The sequence below is a fragment of the Metopolophium dirhodum genome, chromosome 9 (genome assembly GCF_019925205.1).
Source record: "Metopolophium dirhodum isolate CAU chromosome 9, ASM1992520v1, whole genome shotgun sequence".
NCBI lineage: Eukaryota > Metazoa > Arthropoda > Insecta > Hemiptera > Aphididae > Metopolophium > Metopolophium dirhodum.
Window position 1 is genome coordinate 20670542 of NC_083568.1, and position 24699 is coordinate 20695240.

Here is a 24699-nt window from a genome sequence, read left to right on the forward strand (position 1 = left end):
AACCATCTGTTGTGAATACGGGAAATAACGAAGTCCTCGGAAGGTCGGACCGCGAGAGTATATAATATAATAACGGTGCATATGCAGTACGGTCGGTAGTGGACGCGCGCGCGCACACACGTGTATACTTATATGTGTATGTGTGAATCGGACAGAACCTAGTCGAGAATTCCTTTCGTCGCGAACACTCCGCCGCCGTTCAATTATATATTATTATTATTATGATTGTTATAACACGGCTCGATGGTAGTATCGCGTACAATATCGTTGTGCGTTTCTCACGGGCGATTAACCGAATTTCGTATACACATACGTATAATATAATAGATACAGACACGCGCATACGATACGATCGTAACGTTTTACGACACACAATAATATATTATTAATATTATTATTATTATTACGAATACGATAGTGCAGTTGCAGTGCAGGATAGGCGTATTACCGACGGTTACAGATAATCGCGATTTGGAGCAAACCGTACACGAAAAACCGGTTGCATCATCCGCAGTTTATATCGCATTATTTATGTATACGCGACCGGTTTGTGTGTGGTGTTCGATCGCGGAAAAAAACAGCCTCCGTACACATATTATATTATGATGGTATACCTACAATCGCACATAGATAATATGATACGCGCGTGTTATACATGACGTATAAGATATTGAGTGATGATTATACAGACGCGAATAAAGAAAAAAAATTACGAAAACCGCGAACACGCGGCTGCGGATCGTCGTCTTTCCGCATACAAGGCGTATAAACCTACCAAATATATACATAAAATGTACTTCTCCGCGTGTGTTTACATTATTGACAGTATTTTACGGGTAAATACAATGTGTATATTAGATTATATGTATTATATTATACTGTTACGACGAGCCGTAATATATTACCATAATATATACACATAATACATATATTCAGTACATTATAATGCATAGTGGCATGGCCTGCCTGTGAGCGTGCTCCTCGCGCACCGTGCGAATTACCGTGGGCGGCCGATGACGAGACCCGCCGTTTGCCCACACAGAAAACGTTTAACGATGCAATATATTACATCTCCCTTTGAAGTCGAGACATATAGATGGTATAATACATGTACCCGCGCAGCAGAGACGGTATTGTTGTAACAGTGTATTCATAGTGGTAATATAGTGGTAATAGTGGTATGTATATATATTATATATACCTACAACAGTGGTGGTATATACGGTTCTCACAGTCGAAACCTTTGAGAAGATCAACAAAATACACACACACACATATTATATACCTATGTATGACACGCAGCGGTTTTTTTCTGTCTTTCTTTCCTTATTCTTTTCTTTCTTTTTATCGATCTGTGTAATTTTTTTCCCCCGTTTTCTGTACGACGAAGATGTTGGACGTTTTTACGCGCGCGCGCGCACACACACACACACACACACACACACTCATACACACACACACGTGAAAAACGTTTCGTACATATCGTCACGTATCGACCGATCGGCCTGCTGGAGGAGCGTATGGAGGAGGAGCAGAGAGCGCATAACTGTAGATCGTCGACGGTAGGTCGATACGCCGCCGTGAATCGCCGACGCGTCGGATCATCACACACACACATCTGCGGTAACGACGATATTCGGCCAAAGACAATATTGTATTATCATAATAACAGGTTACACGTTATTTGTATTATACGCGTCACCGCGGTGCATTGTGTGCATGTTGCATATAATATGTTCATATTCATACGTTGTGCAGTGCTCGTATATATTGGAAATCATCATAAAAGAAGAGGGACTTCTGGGCTTAAAAGAACACAACGTATCTTTAAATTATTGAACACAACGCTTGCAAAGTGGAGGCGAAGCCCTACGTACCCTTAAACATAAATCATCAAAAAATTATTACAATATACGAGTAATAATGTTTATTGTCTTTATTTAATAGCAGTATTTATGATAATAATAGGTAAGTCTTACCTACCTATAATTCATCGCATTAAATTTAAACGATATTTCATTATTGAATACAATTTAGCAGAGTAAAAATAACAAGAATAATTTAAATTTAAAAAAAAATCGTAAAACAAAACGTCCCATATAATGTAGGGGCGCTTTCAAAAGATAAATAATAATTGCATTGAAGTTCTGTCCCCTTACGCTCCCCCTCATCCCTCCTCGAACTCCTTCAAACTCTGTATGTATGTTTTACGGATATATATATATATAGGTGACAATATAATATAGGACATCATAGTGTTGCTGTAACGGTATATTATATTATTACAACAATTGACGAAATGAGCGCCACATCACAAGTGCAAGAGGCGATTCGTTTTCCGTGAATAGTACGTATAGATTCGATAATGTGTTACATATTATAACTACTTGGGTATACCTATAAATTTGATTCATCTGCGATCTGCGATATTTGAAATTTCCCCCGATTAATCCGCCAAATCGATATCGTTCACGATGGACGCCGGGACGCTGCCACGGAATCTACTCCAATCTCTCACGACGACGACCGATGCCGTTTTGCGACCAGCCGTCGTGTACGACAGTCCGAGTGTGTGTTGTGTGTACTTTACTATTTTTATACCTACCCGAGCGGTCAAAGACGACGAATCTATTCAGCTGCTACGGCGGCGACGGCGGTCGTCTGCCCGACATCATCACTGAACCGCCACCGCCAAAGTATACAATAATACGATATATTATAGTGAGACGTCTAGTTTGGAAAGGCTGTACGATAATATCATCGTCGTCGTCATTGTTTGCCGTTGGCGTGTACAATAGGACGTTGTGCGCGCGCCGCCGCTGTCACGACCGCGCCGGAGCACGACGCGCCCGCTGACATTGCCGCTGCGAGCCTCCTTCACAGACGTCGAAAATATACATAATAATAATAACAAAAAGGTAATAATAAAGCAATAATGACCCATATTTTGTGCGACGTCATGTCCGCCGCGATCCGTGTTTTCCGGTCGCGATCGCGCGATTTTATACACCGAATGTACAAGAACAGTCACAGCGGACGAACCATATTTTAAGATTTAATGCGAAAATACAGATATTCTAGGTCGATATTATAATAATATGTAATATGTAATATTTATGATTGTTGTTATGGTAGGTACCTAAACACACCATGTTAATTCATAGGCGCCAATACCCCAAACTCTTTAGGTCTTAATAAATCCCCTCACACCAACTATTATAGTCGTCACAATACAAATATAAAAAAAAATTTTAAGATAAAGTGTTTAATTTACATTCAATTGTAGATCTATAAATCTATTTAAAAGCAAAGATAATAGCAGACAAACACATATGGTAAAATATTACCTAGCCACATTTTCTACAAAAAAAACAATAGGTAATGCCTATCACCTGTGTTGCTATTTCACCTATCAGAAATACTGAACCACTAAAACATAATTTTAAATATTGTTATTGAGTATTATTTCAAAATTGCATGAAAAATATTATTACTTAGATAAGTATTTGAAGATGACTTGATTTAGGGGATATTTTTGGGGATCTAAGTCTCAATCAATTTTCGCCAATGCGTGTTAAACAAGAAACGGGTATAAATTGTTATAATTTATAGGCCCATTGGCGGACGACAGGGGTATCTGAGTAATGTATACAGAATTATTCAAAATTATTCATTGAATACTTATTTTTGAGATATGTATCGTTATATAATGTATGTTATCATCAACCACGGAATCAATTACAGCTTAAATACTGGAGCAATTATGGAACGAAATTTACTATCGATTATAGATGTTATTCGTGCAACCAATATAGATATCATTTTATAGAAAATACAGTGCAACGTCCATAAAAAAAATCGTATTATAGAAAATTTGTTAAAAAGAATTGAATACATTTAGTTTGGTTCTCAAAAATATTTCGTTAAATGGAAGTACGTTATAATGGAAGTTTTACTATATTTTATAAGTACCATAAACTATACATATCAAATATTATTATTTTATTTTATGCGTCATTTACCACTCTAAAACTAAAAACTTTAAATATAATAAAACAAAAAATTGTTTAAAAAAATCCGATAGATCATTTTTACCCTGTACAATAATGTACATTCAACATTCAACACTACACGGCGACAATAGTTGTAGTTAACCGAGCGTTAAGATAATGGAGATTATGACGGGTATAAATAGTACATTATACTCTAAATAATAATCACTGAGCAGTTATACGACGAAATCAGCTCGAGATCATAATTTATTGTATTACCATAAATTATTGACATTTTCTATATAGATTTTTTCGATCCGACAACAAAACTGCAGCATCCGCTGCATATGAATTACAGGGACGCAGCATCAAATATCATATTACGTCTAATAATTTCCGATGACGTGACATATAAGGTATTATAGGACGATGTGACATTAGGAAATCGGAAGCTTAGAAAATTAATTTCAACAGGCAGGCAGTAGAAAAAGTTTTTTTCGGCACACGTGTCGACATTTTCCAGCGACACACGTTATTATAATAAACTGTCGTCAGATGCACAACGCATCTACATATTAATATTATAGTTTATTCTTTTAATATTATTTTATTATGCTTATCTATACCTGTGCAGCACACGACGTGCGTGTTGCAGAAGTTCAAGAGTATGTACGTTTTGTTTTTTTTACACTTACGATGGCGACGACTCATTGTGTTCATCGCGCGCCAATTTTTCTTTTGTTGCCCGGTAATAATGTAAAAAGAAGCATTTCTTATTTATTTTTCGCGCGCCCGTTTTTGTTTCCGCACCGTTTTTGTTTCTCTTCTCGGAACGAATCGAACACGTACTAGTGCACCAGAGAAATCTCCCTTCTTTAATGGAATGCCGTTTTGATTGGGTTGTGGAAAAACGAAATATTTCCGGTCAGAAAACACACTATTATTATTTTTATTATTATTGGCGGCCATCGTATTGTTTTCGTCAGTATATGATTTTTTTCTTCATAATGATCATTGAATCTGTAAGTTATAATGTTGTGCACACGCATAAACGAATAGAATAAATATCCGCGCATGCCACAGTTCAACTTCAAAATTCTGTCGCTTTCGGGTGAATTAACCGGTCGACGGCTAGCCGTTTGTTATTAATTATTATTATAACTATTTCACAGTTATTATTAGGTGTAATCCGAGTAATGCGCGTTTCCCACGAACGCCGAGCGCACGGTCACGGGAGAACCGTCATAAAATAATTATCACCGTCGATGTGAATATAATACAATATTATAATAGAATATTTTATCAAAACGACTTTTTGCCAAATAATAACGGACGAGCAAGTCGGGTGTCCGCCAAATCCATTAGTCATTACCATAGGTTTATTCGTGTCGTCTATGTCTATAATTGATGCAAACAAATTGTCGATGAACATTAAACACTATCAACGATCCGCAACAATTTGTGTACTCAATGTACCTACTGAAGATTGATGATACTACAAGAGTGGGTACGTATCTGATTCCTGCAATGTCTTGTACGCTCCGCGCCTCTCGTACAACGGAAATACACGTGTACCTATTAAAAATTTCACGAGCAGTGTATTACGAATACAGGAAGAAAAAAATTAATACGCAGAAAACCTACTTAGCAATACAGTGTTTACATATACCTACGACATCATCTTGCAAGGACAAAATAGATGACCAATATCGACACGACGAAACGTTTCGATGAAATTCAACAATAATTGTACGATATTCGGACGCGTCAATAACGATATGGAAACGTATAAACATAATATATATATCATATTATCATATTACATACAATATACATACTTTTGTCATAACACAACAGCGACGTCGTGCGTCTTCACAGTAAAAAAACGAAAAACGCCGTTTCCCTGGACACAATTCGCGCCCGTCTCCTCGACCGAAGCGAGATCATCTCATTATTATTATAATATATTATATTGTTGCAGCGATCGCGGTCGCGGAGATATAATATAATATAATGCACGAACGTCTCGGTCCGCAACAATGGCATCCTCCTAGAATATATAATTATAGGAAAGCGGGCCGACCATCTGAGATCTTAAATAAAATTCCGAAAAAAACGTATAGAAAATACATTATATTATATAAAAAGTCAACAACAATAATAATAATACAACGGCGAAGGGTGCGCACGAAAACACATCGCGCGCGAAGACAGAGAATGACCACGACGACGATTTATTTAATTGCATTTTTGTTATTACATATAATATATAATATATATATATATATATATCGGCCGGGACACAATATACGTGTCGAAGGCGGACGGTTTTTATAAATATATTTTTTTTATCCCGTCCATTATTATTTGCGCTGCGACGAGAAGAGCAACGGATTGCTTCACGTTTTTATTATTATTATTTTTTTTTCAATTATTACGCTTTACTTCAGGCACAGAAACACATCATTCGATTAACAATCGTCCTATGCAGCGGGTCCGTATACTGCAGCACAATGTAGGTCAGGAACGGCCGTACGGCACACCACCACCGCCGCCGCTGACTCCCGAATCGCATCCGTTTCCGCCAACCCGCAGCGGTCGCATGGTATCCACCTATGGTGTATATTTTATAGTGGGCCGTGTTGGACACGACCGGGTCGCCGCCGTCCGCGAGAAGTGCGCGTCTCATTAAAATCGGAATATAATATTATATAGGTATATAGTATGTATGAAATAAAAAACAAATTCGGAATAGAAAAAATCCAACGAAAAACTGGTTTCGTGTAGGTACACACGCACGATAATAATATTATAAATACACTGTTGCAGACGTGGCGTACGCCTCCGGCGCAAACTCGCCGTTACGCGGTATAAATATATTACTTTATAACATAATATTATGCCGCGTTCTCGTTATAGATAGATCGTTTATGGTATAAATAATATATATATATGTAGACGTGCACTCCCGAAGTGGAAATTACTAATAATTTAATATTTATGGTGAGTCCGGTGGGCGAATAAAAATCGGCGCGGAAAAACTAAGTACTTATACAGATCTTGCTAAAAACGAGTATCCGTGGCTGTTGCAGTGCATTCAGTTCGTTTTGTGATTAAAAACTCTAGATCGCCCAATATTAAACTGTCGTATGCATTCATATAATAGAATATAAAATTGTAAATTATAATAAAAAACGAATTTTATTTTATTATTTTTTTTTTTTTTTTAATTGGGTAACCCACGGCAACAGGCCATTGGGTGTGGGGAGGGCACTGTAGGTTTTTAAATTGGGTAGGTTGGTACACGTGTGTGTTGTGTTTTGGCAGAATTTCAAATGGGGCACCCGTAGGTTTCTGCCATGGTCCGGGTGGGGGGATGGCGCCACTTGTTCTCCGGACACCGTAACTTGCCCGAAGAAAAATGCCGCCTGCGGCCGAGGTATCGAACTCGGGTCGGCTGCGACGCCTTAGTCCGCTCGGCCACTCCGTCCCCCCGAATCGTATAACAAACGGATTATTTAGTTTTAGTCCTACCATAACGTTAACACGATCCCACGTCAAACGGTTCGATATTCGAATAGAATTTCTTGCATTATTATATGAAACTGTCCGGAAAAGTCATCGAAAAAATTTAGCAAATCGATCGGTGGAAGATGTATAATTCGGTGTCCGTGTTAGTAGAACAACTCTATAAAATGGGAAGAAAGATAAAAATTAAAATAAATTTCGTAAAAACATTCTTTAAATATGCGTCGACTGTCCATTAATGTGTATTCTAGAATAGTATATATATACGTATACTTATCAAGACGAGCGATTATCTGCAGTACCGTAACATTCTAGACTCTAGTGCAATATAATAAATAATAATACATCATGTACCAAAAATACAAAAATGTAATCAATCTCGCCGGATTACCCCGGTAGACCCGGTACTTGGTGGACCGCGAACAACTGTAATATTACAATATCTCGAACCGAACTAAAACGCATTTACTAACATAATAATATATTAAACCATAAACTATTACAAATTATACACTAATGTCTACGAATTCATATAAACGGTTAAATTTAGTTTAAATTAGTTTAATTTTTTTTTATCATCTTTTTACCGCGTTTCTAAACATCCTCCCTTCCCCCATACCACATGCGTATTAACCAGCAGTTGTTTTTCAACGAACGTAATGAGCATAATATATGTCACACAAAAGCACCGTTGTACCGTGCTAATATAATATTGTACTCTCGGATAAAAGTCCGAATTAAAAAAAAAAAATCAGTACAAAATTATTAGGTATGTAATATGTATATAATATGTATATAACGTTTGAGAAAAAAATCACCACACAGTTAAAAAAATAGAAATAATATGGGGAATGCTGATTAGGAACGTATTGCATATAATTTGAATACTTGAAATCGAAATACACGATTAACAGCAGTTGCTTATGCTCATGTCATCAAAAATAACTGATAACCATTATATCTTTAAGAGCTGAATCGTTTTTATTGAAAGGATCTTGACGTATCGTCAAAGGTGCCAAACCATAGATTATTATACTGCAGATATCGCTAAAATTATAATTTATTTGTGTTCCTAGATAATTATGTTTTTTTTTTTTTTTTTAACATTTACTAACATTTAAATACCTACTGTAAACCTAAGAAATGTATTTATGACGCGAGTCGCGAGTGTATATATTTTTACTTATAGATCTCCGATATGCAATTACCTAATGATATTAAATATAAATTAAAACAGAAAAAGTAGGTAGGTATAGTCAGTAATATTTTTACTGCGCGCGATTTTTCTATTATACCTGCAGAAAATTTTAAATTACAATAGAATTCGGTTATTTTTAATAATTTTTTCACCATATTTACTTCACGTCTCCACGTAATCTTTATACTATAATAATATAATATATTATATTATTATTATACGATAGTATAATAATAATAATGATGATGTATGTAATAAAAAGTTATATATACGAGGACGCCGTCGGTAAAATTAAATAACGCGTTTTTTTTAAACTCCGGTAACGCGAAACAACAAAAAAAATCATTAAAAACCTCTCTTCGATTATACGGCAACTGCAGCTGATGTATTGGACGTTAAGAAGTCGTACGCTATTTATTTCGTGTTATTACAATATTTTTTTCTTCGTGTTTTATTAACGGTAAAACGAATACGCCGGATTTCATATCCACACACACACACACACACACACACACACACACACACACACACACACAGGGTATTATTATGAATTCAGGACGATAAGTTCATGCATTTGCATGAATTTTTTGATATAAATTGGAAAAAGTACTAAGTGAGGTACAAAACTATTTCATATAATAATAGTAATAAAAATATAAAGTTGAATAGTGCATATATCTATCATATTTTGGGTGATTTGGTATTTTTGGCATATAGTAGATTTTTGGAGTTATTAGCTCATATTATTTCATAAAAATTTAAATTAGAAATTTTTTTTTGTTTTATTATAAATGCATACTTATTCATGCGTTTTTAGTGCAGGAGTCCTAATAATTATTATTATTAAGACAGTCGATCGGCGGAAGTCAATTCCCGCAGGTAACTGCAGTAATATAATTGCAGTTTTTCGTGGACGGAACCATATAATAATATATAATGTAATACATCGTTTTGTGTGCAGATAATATCATATTCGTCGTTCAGCCAGTGTGTTGGGTGTTTGTATTAACGTTGACGCGAGTATATTAAAACGGGCCGTTGAACACAACGAGGCATTCTCAGTACATTATTGTTATTATTGTACGAAATCCCCGTTATTCGCATATATTTATTTATTATATTCGTATATAATATGTGTGTACAAAATATGTGTCATATGGTCCAACCGCAACGATTACCTTACGATATAGAGTTATGCACCGGTGCACGGTCGAAGGGCGTAAGCGACAGAGGCGCACACGTGTTAATCGACCGTTTCTTCGGACGACGGCTGCAGGTATATAATATCATAATGAGCATGGTATGTACAACCTAAACCCGCGTGTCCGTATACCACGAATACCCGTCTTATTATTATTATTATTATTAGTATGTGTGTACTAAGACGACGGAGTGAGAGAGAGAGATAAGTCGATCCGCACGAGTTACGTCGACGGTTACCGACGATAGCGCGATGACCAAGTATATACATCACGCTAAAACGGCGATTTTCGCGCAAGAAGCGACACGCCAAGGTGGACACGCGACGAAAATGAGTTCACGGCGATCAGCAACGATCGCGGAAAGCGATTTCCTAGAGCCAAAACGCCCACTGCTGCAGTACCACTATAATATGTACTGCTGCAAATCGACAAAATAATCATAGGACTTGATATAAATTATTAGGTATACCATACATACCCGCTAAAAATAATAAGCTGCAGGTTCCAACCATATAGCCAGTGCGGTCAGGGACATCTTCATGGATGAGAGTAAAGAGCAAAGTCACATCACAAACATTGCAGCTTTTTAAAAGTCTTTGTCTTTTATATGGTTAATTTGTCTGTTAAAATTCTATATATTATAATAGGTATGAAATGCTGATTACTAATATTATATTTTTTTGTCTAAAAATGGAGTTAAAATCGTCTGTCCGTATCCTGTCCGTAACCTCTTAAGAGGACCCTATGTGCAGTTGTCTCCACCTATAACTAACGAATAATTTACAAATTTGTTATAATTATCAAGTAGAATAATTTGACTTATAATCAAATTTAAAGGTAAAATATTTTTAAAGACCCTATTACGGGGATCCCAGTGAATTCAATTTAATATTGAAATGACAGAAACAGTAACATTATTATGGATATAACACCGTTGTTTTCTGACATTTTGTTATAATATTATTTTGCCATTCCACTACAGCAGTGTGTAAACAAGATTAACGAGACGACGATATAAGGGTCGCAGGGGTTTTAGTTTTACTGGTTATAACATTCATACATCACTCAGCAATTTTCGGTCTTTCTCTAAAATCCATATTTATTTATATATATTATTATAATAATACGTAGATCGAACAGGTGCAGTGCGGCGTGCAGCTGCATAGTAAATATGCAAACATGTCATAAATGCTCTCGCTCTGGTCACACGCGCAGAAAAAACGAAATGCATATTATAATATATTATATTATTATCATATTTTATAATAATATATAAGTAGACACGGCTTAAGCTTGCGCTCGTGTATCATTTTTTCGTGCGGCACCAATTTGCGTTCGAGAAATTTTTTCTCTCCACCCGCATACACGGCGCGTGATAGATAGGTATACTATTATTATTATACCAGGATGGGTTTTTAATATACCGACGTGTGTGGGCCGCTGGCGGTTATCGTGGTTTAATGGGTAACTCCGTTGCTGCCGATTTTAGTTTTTACAAAATCATCTTTTTCTAAAATTTTTTTTTTCCTTTTCATTTCAGACAAGGCTAGCATGAGCGCGCTGTACGCGTGTTTCATGATGCTGACGATGGCGTCAGCCACTTCTTTGCAAGACTGCGAGGCCGACATGACGGGGTTCGAGTTGGTTACGGGGTACGTGTTCACGGCGCCCGATGACTTGCTGGACAGCATACCCGGAACGCTGATGTTGACCGACTGCCTGGAGGCATGCCACGCGAACGACACATGTGAATCGGTCAACTACGAGACTGGTCTGTGTGTGATGTTCTCATCGAACGCCGACGCATATCCAGGTAAGATAATATTCACATGATGGACGGTTTAGGGAAACATATAATAATATATAATGTGATACATCGTTTTGTGTGCAGATAATATTAATAATATAATAATTTTTATCGACGATTAATAAATGTTTCATTTTATATCCCGATTCAGAATATATCGATGTTTACATAAATATAATTGATATAAATAATTAATAAGTAGGTACGTTGAACATTTACAGTTTTAGATATTGTATCTATACCTATAAAGTTAGTATAATAATATATGAAACTATAACAATTTGAATACAGCTATATGTCAAGTCATAACTTAAGAAAAATACAATTTTAGTTCAATATTCCTTATTTATAATATAGGTAAGAAAAATAAAGCTCCAACATACGAAATTAAAATAACGGGTCCGTCGTCGTTGAAAAAAAAACCCTAAAAAATCGTCACGATTACAAAAATTAAATTGTTCTGTAAGGCCGCAAGGGAGAAACCTAGTATTTTAGTATATTATAATATAGCGAGTGTTACGAGCCCATGTAGAGAACACACTCGAAAAGTTTTACCGGAACGATGGGTGTTCCGTGTTAAGAGAATCGGCCTGTATAATATTATATTATTACATTAGGCTAATAATAATATATATGCGCGTAGACGATAATTACACGCATATAATAATAACAACACGATATCACACACATGATGCATATATATATATATACATGGAATACGCGCGAATACTGCACGGTGCGTGTCTGGGATGATATCTTGTGAGTTGGCATGACCATGGGGTGGGTAGGAGGGAGGATAAAAGGTGCGCGGGCGTAGATATCGTGGGAGTGTCGACGCTGCTTCTATCCGGTTATAGGTCGGTAGCACGAACGCGCGCCACATATATATGTACATATTATACATACTGTACATGGGTAGATAGTGCCGTGTCGTCGTGATGCGCCAAAGTCGTCTTAACCCCTCGAGCTTTATATACAAAATATACAAATGCATATGCCTATTATATTATGCGCGTTTTCTCAGCGGAGGTCGACCTCTATCGGTTCTAATAATCAATTCTAATATTGCACACTCGCTAAACGCCCAGTCTCTGTAAACATCAGAAAGCTGTATATATAATATATAATATAGGTATACGACTATAACCTGGTTATCGACTGTCGGGTCATATATTATACGAATACTTACCTATACACTATATGGGCGGTTAGACGTATAATACATATTTTATATAATATTTCCGCGTCCTCGCCCAGCCGTTAAACGGTTCTCCAACGCGAACTCACAACGACGAAGTGGCGTGGCGAGACGATCGCCGGTCGTGATTTAAATAAACCAAATTGGCGTTACGAGTGGTACACGCGTTTCTCCGATATCGAGCGTCACGGAAAACGACTCAATTTCCATCGTACAAATCGCATTCATGATCGCGGTACGACGAATACCTAACTATATTAAAATACTTATACAAAAACATACAAATATTTTATATAGTAGATACCAAACCTGCGGGTAAACAAAGCGCGTTTATTCTATACATTATTCTTGACATCACGAACAGTTCAGTTATTGTGAATTTCACATGAACGTTCGAATTCGAATTTGACCAGACAGCTACATTACGATACAGCAACCTCCTAGAGAAATGATTTACAGGGTCTTCAAAATTGTGTGTGATAAAAAAGGTTTTAAGATTATTACTATTCAAAATTTGGATTGGACTTGTCCCGTTTTCTAATAAATGTATAAATAATTTTCACCATTTTGTTCACGCGAAATTTGTAAGACCGTGTTAATAATTAACTTAGTTATTAATATTAATAGTAATATTTTTGTAAATTCGGAGTATAATATATAATAGCTGTAAAAGTACATTAAGCGCATTATATATAATAGGTATTCGCGTACAAAAAGCAATAGTTGGGCAACGAAAAATGTAAACAGATTGGATTTTTAGCGAATTAGATGATGATAAATGCGCGACCAAAGAGTAACTGCAACAGTGGGCGGAGCGGTGTATTCGGCCGTTTATGCATTTTCGCGGAACAAACAATTTATGACGTTGGCCGCCAAGGGGTTTTTTTTCACTTCGTCGATAATATTTCGTTATTTTTGTCGGATGTCGACGACCGCGAGATGCGCGAAAAACGGGATAACGCGATAATCGGCCGACGGTCATGTTCGGACACGGTTTAAACCGAAGCGATTATTATTATTATTATCACGATATTTTGTTGTTATTATTATTATTATATAATATATATATACATATATTTATACACGCCTCAGTGTATTCAGGCGCGGATTTTCTTTATCAATTGTACGTGTCCTTAGCCCAATCATTGATTATTACCTAAACGCCGCCGCGGTGTGCCTCGGGCGCAGACGATTAACCACGCGATAAACGGTGCCTCCCCGCCCATCCCACAGATCAACGAAAACGACGAACGGTTCAATTGTTTTCATCGACAAACGAGTGAGGGATCGTGTGTAGTGACATCTCATATTATTATTTACGCTTAATACAAAAATTAATCCAAGTTTTAGCTATGGTAACCTAGACTAACCTGGGTACAAATTAAGTTTCGGGTCCAGGCTTAGGTCATAGCTTCAGGGTGAATCAGGATTTTCGCAAGTATCATAATTAATTCTATAATAGAATTTCACGAACAAATATCATAATTTATAATAATTATATACCTATCGAAAAAAATTGACCCGGGACAGTGGTGTACCTGAATAGCCTATCTAAAACGCCGCGCGATCATAATACTCATTGTATTATTTAAATCAATTAGAGACAAATAAACGCTAAAATTATGAGACACCGTAAAAACGATACCGCAGCATATTATATTATGTTAAATATATAATTGTATAGTACCGCATATAGAATAAATCTAAGCCCTGTAAGTGCTCTGTGGAGTTTTCTCCGCTAATCCGCAAACCACAATACAATTATTCAATACACCGTTCCTCGTAACTATATTATTATACACATAATATTGTAATAATGGGTAGATACCACGCAGGATTTTCCAAACAACCGATATTTTACATTAAAATACGCGTCACGTTTATGATCCCCGGAGATGCGCGTTCAGATACGCACGGCGACAAACTATATATACACAGTACCCATATTATTATATTTAACGCGCACGATTTTCTTATTTACTCATTTATACTTTTTTTTTATAGGAGCGTTAAGCAAGTCACAGTTTCCGGTGTTTACAATATACGCACAAAAGACATGTTTGGGTATAAAGCCATGTGAACGAGCCTGGTGTTTCGACCGGGTGCAGGGTTACAAGCTCAAAGGGTTTGGCAAGAAAAAGCTAGCCGCAACGTCGAGGCAGGACTGCTTGGAGCTGTGTCTAGGCGAAAGAGAATTTTCTTGTCGGTAAGTACAATCAGATATAATATTATGCTCTAATAAACTACTGTGGCCTTGTATACTTTGCTATAATATCAGTTTAATAATACATGGAACACGTGGTAAACCTCGAAAACAATCTTACATATTAAATATGATTGGAGCACCAAAAATGGTGTTCTTAATCAGAAGAAAATATTTTTAAATATTATTTTCTTAAAAATATAATTGTAAGACTAAAAAAAAAAATTAATTTATCAAAAAATTTATGAGAAAAGTAATCTGCTACTGAAGGTTTTACAAATGGCTTAAAATTAAAGGGGAATTAATTAATAAAAACGAATTAAAAGAAAAATTAAAGACAACCACGGCACTACTACGCACAATATAACTATAGAATCTCCGCAATTAGCTTTATCGTCGTACGAAAAACACGTTTTTATATGAATTGAGCTTTAAAGAGTTCGTCAATAGGTGACCGTTAACTCGGTTCGCTTAATACACGGACGGGATCAGATTTTTTCCCGCGATCACGATCGACAAACAATGAACATTGAAAACAACACTTAAGCGCCTCGCACGCAAATGATTCTTTAACGGTATCCAAATCAATGATAGAGGAGGTAAATAAATTATAGAGCTTACACCAAAATCACGGGCCAACGAATATCGTTTTTTTTTCACGAGCACATCTCCACACACATTCAACAATAGTTTTGAATCGAATCGTTTTGCACGTAAAAATATAAAAGTGATAGGATTAGTCACGTGTTACAAATTTTAAAATATTTATATTATTATTTTAACGGTCCTATAATAACAATTCCGTAAGTGTATGTGAGATAAAAAAAACAAACAACGTGTACGTATGTACTTATACATTTTACACGAAAAACTAATAACATTATCATAACTATTATAATAACTGTATTGTATAATAATTTATACACAGCGTATATGACCATATTATAACAGTCCGTTCACCCACCTACACATATATGAACGCGTACACGACGTTTATCCGAAAAGGTAATAATTGACATTCCATCAGATCGATATAATATGCGCAAGTGTGTCGTGTGTACCACCACCCATCCCCCAATCCACTCATCGATCGTGTCACATTAACCCGGTCGATTTCCAAAGTGCACGATTTTATTTAATTATTATTATCACCGTGCTGAATTTGCAATCCACTGGGAATAAAAAAAAAAATGTAACGAAAACGTGTAAAACGGGAATAATGCGCGTTGGAAACATTCCAATACACCTATACGTTTCGACTATTATATGTACGAGTACGACGACGATCACTGTAATATATGTATATAATATTCACGGACATATTGTTATACGAACATATAGGTGTATAATGTTGTAAGTGTGAATAAAAAAAAACGTGTCTCTGACCGAATAACGTATGAAAATGAAGACGGATTATTATTATTATTATTATTATTATTATTATCGTAGTTGATGTCGCGCGTACATATTTTATACATTTACGATTTACCTATGTAGCGTGTGGTATTCTCATGATATTATTTATGATAATAATAATAGTAGATATATATAAACCTACGTATCTGAATCGGATCATCGGGAGGGAAAGAACCGCGTCCCATCCAGCAACAGTCCGTGCGGATAATGGAAATTAAAACGTGTCATTGACTCGCCGGGACGTCCGCATGACAAATCCAATAGAAAATTCAAATAAATAATAATATCACATCGCATCGTTTTATATTATTATAATACGTTTCTGAGTATTCGATTCCTATTCTCATAATAATATTATATTATATTACACGTGTATTGCGTCATTTTCCGCGTGTGTGATGGTGTTTCGCTACAACCGATTTGTCGTCGTCGTGTTCGGTGTATAATATTTATTATATTAATGAGTTTATCGGCCTACTAAGCGCCGGGACTGCGGGCGAAACGCACAACGGCAGATTTGCACGGAACGGAGCGGTTCGCGTCGACGGTTCTCTCGGGGCGACACGACGAAGGTTACCAGAAACCGGTTAGTCGTCATCGGCGTGGTCGTCGGAGCTTGTTCACCTACTGCTGCAGCCAGCTGCCTCTGCTGCCCTACTGGCGCACATTTTAATATCGTGCTGCAGTATAATAATATTATTATATTATTGTAATATCCTCTGACATTTTTAGTGTTTTGCGAAAATTCGATTTTACTGTAAACCGGAATTTTCGGAATGTCTTCTTCTATCTTTATTATTATTTAAAGATGACGTATATAATACGCGCATAAGTTAGATATACACGACACAAAAGTCCAGCGCAGTTCCGATTCGACCGGAATGTTCGTCGTTTACGTTTAACATCACTGCATCCGTGTGTACATAGGTAAACCGTAGATAGGTGTAGGTGTACGATTCGCCTGTAAATTAACGACAACACAAATTTTCACCGTAAATTCGTTGTTACGATCACTCCGTGGCCGCCGAGGTGTCGGAATACTTCAATGAATGGCAGACTCTTCAATGATATTTTTATAGGAGTTCCGCGTAACAAAAACGTATATAGGGTTATTATTTAACCGTTACAACCAACGACGTTATTATGTGGAAGCCAATTACTTGTGTATACATGGCATGTGATTCACTACTAAAGATGATTTTCATTATACTTAATAATTTATTTACTATTACCTACCTACTCCTTTTTTAAACTATTTCTCAGAAATATTTTTGACATTTATAGTGTCCTTGCTCAATGTCCCAAGACTTCGTGAATTATGCATTGTACATTTTATTCGTCATATCCCAGACCAATTAGGTAGCTGTCACAAAAAATAATTTCCGTCGTTTTAAAATTTAAAATGCAGATTTATAAAATATGTAAAAACAAAACTAAGACTAGCCCGATTGACGAAAAAAAGTAATACATTTTTTATTTTTTAAATCCATCCAAAAGTGTGCGCGTTTAATTTAATAAGTCCCTATGGCTCCTACCAGTATACACGAACCATCATTTCGACGGACACAGGTCAACTGGTTTACGGACGGCTAAACCAATCGCATAATGTTTTAATACGCCTGCAATTCTATTTACGGAATCAAATCATACTGAATGATAAAATATCTATATTCGAAATATTAATTATATAATAATACGTGTGAATATACATATTATAATATATACATTATACATACGTATATAATTGTATTCTGCAAAGTCATCACATAATTAGAAACATATCGTTATTACATTATAGTATACGAATGATAAGCATACGCCACTACGTTTTAATATAGGCACACTCCTAGTTTGGCAACCGTCCAAGTAGTTGCAACAAACAAAAAATGGACCGTTGCCACCGTCAGATAACGAACCACTGACATACACACGCTGCAATAGATTGCGATGGCTCAATAAAATATATTTATGACACATATAAAAAAAGACGTAACAGAAAAAATAAACGATCAATGGCTAAACGAAATGTCCGTTGCTCTTATGGGATAATTTGAAACGCGGTATAGGTATATATACGCAGCGTTAATGTCATAGCCATAATATTAGGTATACACTATACATCATACCACTCTTAATTAAGTCGAAATTGTTAGTATAAACGTCAGCCGAAACGACAGGTGCCGCACCGCAGTGTATAATTTGTATCGTGTATGCAATCGTGTTTTCCACTAATCACCAGCCGGTTAGATACAGGGGACGGTAGCACTGCAGGCCACTGATCATTCATTTATGTATTATAAATTAAAATATATAATATTATATCTACATTTGAAACATATAATATATATAAATTTTAACGTCAATACGAAAACGGGCCTGACAGCTGTTGATATTTGAAGCGAAAATCACGTTTAGTTTCCAGAGTCTGACTGACAAGCTATGTTTACCATAACGTGGGCATAGTCCTCACCTAAATGAGAAAACCAATGATGTTTTTTTTTTTTTATTCGATGTTTCTTATTATGATTTATACTAAGGAGCGGGGTCGTGATTTTTTTTCAAATAACTCATTATTCAGTGTTCCTGTTTTTTGTATCGAGTATACAGTGTATAAATATTGTTTTTGTACCTATCAAAATAAAATAATAATAATAGGTAACGAACTGTACTTACTAAACCTGCAGTATAGTAAATTCGACAGTAATATTATTTAGATTATAGGTGCCTAAGTTACCCAATACGGTAGTGTTATTTCTCATTATAATATCATAGCTTTTAAAATAAAATCGAAGTTTGTCCTATAGTTGTAACTTTTTTGTCACATAAGAGTGAAATCAATTGCTTCAATGAGCGAAAATTCTCCCCACTCTATATACACACACACAGACACTGATTCATACATTATATATTAATATATCATCAAATTTGATAAAATATTTAGTCATGAACATTATTATGTACTATAGATCGGCAAACTACAACAACGGTACGGCGGAATGCGATATGTCTGACATGGACAGGCTCACGGTGGCCGGCCAGGGGGCGTTCGAACCAGCTGCTGGCATTGACTACTTGGAAAACAACTGCGTGGACGAGCCGGTCAAGCTGTGCGAGTTCAAAAAGTTCCCAGGCCGAATACTGAAGACCGTCGATTCCGTGTACCAGGACGTGGGTTCTCTGGAAGACTGTCGGGAACTGTGCCTCAACTCACCGTACAGGTGTCACTCGTACGATTACGGCGATACCGGCGAGCTCGTGTGCCGTCTCAGCCATCATTCCAGGGCCACGTTGGCAGACATACAGGTGACGATCGACGATTATTATGAATGATATAAAATACAATATTATATACCTAAATCATGTTTATGGTTAATGCGTTGTACTATTAAGGCATAATTTTGCGCTTCATAACGCAAATAATTTCCGTTGGCCACACGATTATTACTATCATATAGGTAATAATATTAACGCCAGATCCCGATCGTTGCAAAGGACATTTTTCATAAAAGTTACTTCTGTCGAATCCATATTTAATAATAAAATATTTAAATACATAGAATATGATGTTGTTGTACTGTATCTTGATTCTCGAGCTGTTATACTCTAACGACCTCTGTCTGGATATCGAATGTATCGTATTTCTTAAACGTCTGATTTTCCGTATACGAAAGAAGTAATATCGCAGAAAAATTATTCTTACATCCGTGTACAAAATAGGTACTCTATGAAAATGAAAAATAAGATTCGATTGTTGAGTGAACTTCAATAATGAGAAAACACATAAATATATTTTTTTTTTTATTATTATTTGTGTGCGTGTTACTGTGTGCCGTATCCTTTCCCAAACACGTTCAGTTGTTGTAACCCACATTCGAGTGGTGCCAAAAACGGAATCCTTCCACACACAAATACATCGTACACACAATAATACTAATAATAATTGTAATAATAACAAACTAACGCCACGGTACGTTATCCCCGGGATGTCGGTGTTGTGGGGGACTTCTATACATGTCGACCCAGTTTTCGGTTGATTAGAATCGGTATGCCGATGAAAATTATGACACGAACGTTTATTTTTGATATTACTATTTTCCGAAAAGAATTCTAAAATATTATCCTTTTCTAAAGGTGTCCGCCGTTAAGTACCAAGCCGACGGATGATGAATCACAGTATTTTCATTTTTCAACGATTTCTCTATATTATATTAACCTTGAACGTTGTATATGGATTATGAGCAGTGGAAATAAGTACTTTCATTCAAAACGGATTTAGCCCATAACATCGGAATTACAAAAAAGTCACAGCCAACTGACTCCAATTTCGCGGTTTTTGATAGAACATTCTAATATTTTGATTAGGTATGATATGTCCAGACAGTTAATGGTTTCCAGAAAATAGAGGATGCAGTTAACGCATGCGACATTATTATTTGTTAGGTTACGTTAATTATAATATCAGAAATATAATAATATTTTATCTTAATCATAATTTATCTTGGTAAACATAATTATACGTATTTAACTTCCCGTCATTTTAAACACAATTGTTTTCACTTCGATTTTTTTTATAGAGTACATATAGTAGGTATACTTAATTTAATTAAAACACACCTTTTACTTAAACAATATTTAAGTCAATTGTTTGAAGTTCTATAGCAACAACGAGATAAGTTAACAGTACTTTTTAAATCGTTTAAAATATTTGAAAAAACTCGTCCACCCGCATGCAGGTCAACGACATTTTACATTATATATTATATTATGTATTATGTATTATATATTATGTACACGTCATTTTAAATCTGCGGGCGTAAAGAATACTAATTTGTTCGTAATCTAATACAATAATGCAATTTAAAATTTTTCAGGACCCCTACTTAGAAGTTCCAGAAGCTTCCACTTATGAGCTCAACTCTTGTTACAATATAAGCATTGAGTGCCGTTCAGGAGACATGGTAGCTAGGATTAAGACCAGCAAATTATTCAATGGCAAGATATATGCGAAAGGAAATCCAAACTCTTGTGTTCAAGATGTACGCGGAAGTTTGGACTTCGAACTCGAAATGGCTTACGACGACGTAGAATGTAACGTAAAACAACAAGGCCTAGGTAGATACATGAATGACGTAATTATCCAACACCACGACACCATAATCACCAGTTCCGATCTTGGTGTGGCCATCACGTGCCAATACGACTTGACCAACAAAACAGTTTCAAACGAGGTAGATCTGGGTATACAGGGCGATTTGAAACCAGCCATGACGGAGGAAGTTATTGTGGACTCACCGAACGTCGCTATGAAGATTACAGACCGACAAGGAGCTGATGTTAAGCCTTCGGCCGAAGTGGGAGATCCGCTGGCACTTCGATTCGAAATATTGGACTCGAATAGCCCGTACGAAATATTCGTCAGAGAACTGGTAGCTATGGATGGTGTGGATTCCAGTGAAATTGTGCTGATTGACGCTGATGGATGTCCGACCGACCACTTTATCATGGGCCCACTTTATAAATCATCGGACTCAGGAAGTGGAAAGGTAAGACTTTCGGTCCACATTTAATAAATAATATTTGATGTTTAAATAATATGTAATATACATAATAATATGATGAAGTGGGGGCTTCTACGTCAAATCGAGTTTACAAAACAGTCGCTTAATCGATTTAATTTTTTTCAGATTCTCTTATCATACTTCGATGCGTTTAAATTCCCGTCATCCGAAGTGGTCCAATTCAGAGCCCTGGTCACTCCTTGTATGCCCACCTGCGAACCCGTTCAGTGTGACCAAGAAGACGCTTCGGGAGAACTCAGATCCGTACACTCGTTCGGCAAGAGGAGGCGGCGAAGGTCGACCAAGAGTACATCAGACGCTAGAGACGACATGCTACTCGTGCAGAGCATTCAAATCACCGACAAATTCGGATTCGGCGCACAACAGGCATCGCCGGAAATGAATCCCACAGACACGACGGCTTTCAGCATAAAGCACCACGACTACAACATCGATAGTTTATGCGTTAATTTGTTCGGTGTTATAATATCGTGCCTAGTGTTTCTGGCCGTCCAAGTTGCCGTGCTAATAGCGTGGGCGTATGTTTGGAACAAAAAGAGACACGTCGACAAGTACCATCAACAGGATGGACTGTCCGTGAGTATGAGCATACCGGTGGGACGGACGGACAGCATGTGCAAGCTGTACGATACGGGGTACGCAAAACGATACTAAGTGATCGACTTTAAATGATCCACAATGAGATAGATTGCCATGACAGATTTTTTAACCTAAATTAGCTAGATACAATTATACAAATTACGAATTTGTTAATCATATTGATAAACAATCTTTTAAAAGTGACATCGCGCTCAAATAGCCTTAACGGTCGGATAAATAAAAAGAAATCTTTATTATTTAAAAGACCGTTAATTTATATAATAGGCTAGGCTGTTCGACTTTAAGTTTAAACGTTTTTATCTGATTATAATTGTAATCAAAAAAAAAAAAAAATTAAAGTTAATTTTTCGATCATTTGTAAGAGATATATAGGTAATGAATTAAAGTCTTATTACTAGAAATTATTTTATGAATGTAAAATAATATATATAAATATCATAATTCTTAACGATTATCCAATACAATTTTTTTTGAAATTAAAGTTAGGAATGTTTCAAAAAAAATATTGAAATAATATACCTAACAAAAATTGAATTTTAATAAAAAAAAATAGGTTTTAATCTACCTAATTAATGAATTCAAATTATCTCAATATTTTAATTAGGTAGGTACCTACTAATAATTACAATTTTTATTATAAACAAATAATAATAAATAGAATTATTTGAATTTTTTCTAGCAACATTTCCAATTCTAATTATCCAATTGAATGATTATAAAACAATATACTACAACCGTTTATCATTATAGTATTCAGAATACTATAAGTTCGCAATTCTATACATTTATATATTATTCGAAGATTTTACTTAAAAATCAATAATACAGTTTAGCCAACAAATTTAATTTATTTTAGAATTAATTAATATGTAAGTATTTATTGGGCTGAAACGTAGACGATTTTTCCTACGATGAACATATGTAAGTTTGAAATCATTCAAACAAAATTTATATAAAACTCAAAATTGTTGGAGTCTTGTCTACGTTTCTCAAAGCTAAATTATGACAACTTTCCCTATCTTGTGGCATAAAATGTATTCAATAGCTTATATTTATAATTCATCTTTCATATTTTTACCATATATGAATAAATTAACCAATAACCATAGTGATAATTAACCAAGAAAAGGGAATATTAAGTCAGAGATGAGTACTAATATTAAGTACTACACATAAGTAGTACTTTTGAGATGTAACTACTCATTTATAAATTAAGATTATTTTTTTACTTAAAACATTATTAAAATAATATATATATTTATATATAAATATTATATAATATAGTCTAATATAGTCTTCTAATTATTAATTATAATTATAATATTTATTGATAGTAGTTTTAAGTAATATTTGTATGGTAATTAAAAATAATGTAAAATTAAATTTAAAAAAATTGAACAAACATTATTATGCTGTTTTATTTTATTTTTTGGTGATCTCTTGTTAACTAAATAATGTACTTAATCATATTTACTCACCCTAAGTCGTTGATCATTTACTGTCCAAACACGCGATGCCAAATCATTAGATGCTGCCACTATTTGTCCACCTGTGCTGTCAAACTCAACTGACATAACACCTGCATTACTACCGATCAACATCCCTTTGCACTCAGCAACACCTAAATACACAGTTCAAAAAAATTGATTAGTTATAAGATTTTAAAATGTATAACAAAATATTTAACTATTTATTATATACCTTTAGACACATCCCACAGTTTCACTTTACGGTCTTCTCCTCCAGTTGCTACCATTCGATCCACTGGACTCCATTTTACAGCACTTACAACGCCATCATGAGCGTCCTAAACAAAATTTTAAGCACACACTTTATTAATAAAAACCAGTTCATTTAAAAAAAAAAACAAAAATCATTAAAATAACAAATGAAATAAACTAATGTAAGTACACAAAATTATACTTATAACTATTGCAGGTAATTAAAAACATATTATTATTAGTTATGGATTTAGT

The 24699-nt window shown here is 35.4% G+C and overlaps 2 protein-coding genes across 4 annotated transcripts in view; one reads left to right on the forward strand and one right to left on the reverse strand.

Annotated features, from left to right (window-relative positions):
- LOC132952945 (uncharacterized) overlaps nucleotides 1-24127 on the forward strand; it is a 35091-nt gene extending 10964 nt beyond the window's left edge. Inside the window, exons 2-7 of one of the 2 annotated variants that reach the window (XR_009665540.1) lie at nucleotides 11461-11733; nucleotides 14930-15131; nucleotides 19511-19847; nucleotides 21416-22087; nucleotides 22229-23276; nucleotides 23332-24127. Coding sequence is in view for 1 of the 2 variants with exons in the window: in XM_061025470.1 (XP_060881453.1) it covers nucleotides 11461-11733; nucleotides 14930-15131; nucleotides 19511-19847; nucleotides 21416-22087; nucleotides 22229-22777 (2033 nt within the window). In the remaining variant the exon portion in view is untranslated. Of the gene's footprint in view, nucleotides 1-11460; nucleotides 11734-14929; nucleotides 15132-19510; nucleotides 19848-21415; nucleotides 22088-22228 lie in introns of both variants that reach the window. The other variant, XM_061025470.1, reaches the window with a different exon arrangement.
- The window catches only part of LOC132952946 (autophagy-related protein 16-1), a 176459-nt gene that overhangs the window by 140080 nt on the left and 11680 nt on the right, over nucleotides 1-24699 (reverse strand). For both annotated transcript variants that reach the window (XM_061025472.1, XM_061025471.1), the window contains exons 7-8: nucleotides 24425-24530; nucleotides 24202-24344 (exon numbers count right to left, since the gene is read on the reverse strand). In XM_061025472.1, coding sequence (XP_060881455.1) covers nucleotides 24202-24344; nucleotides 24425-24530 — 249 coding nt within the window. The remainder of the gene's footprint in view (nucleotides 1-24201; nucleotides 24345-24424; nucleotides 24531-24699) is intronic.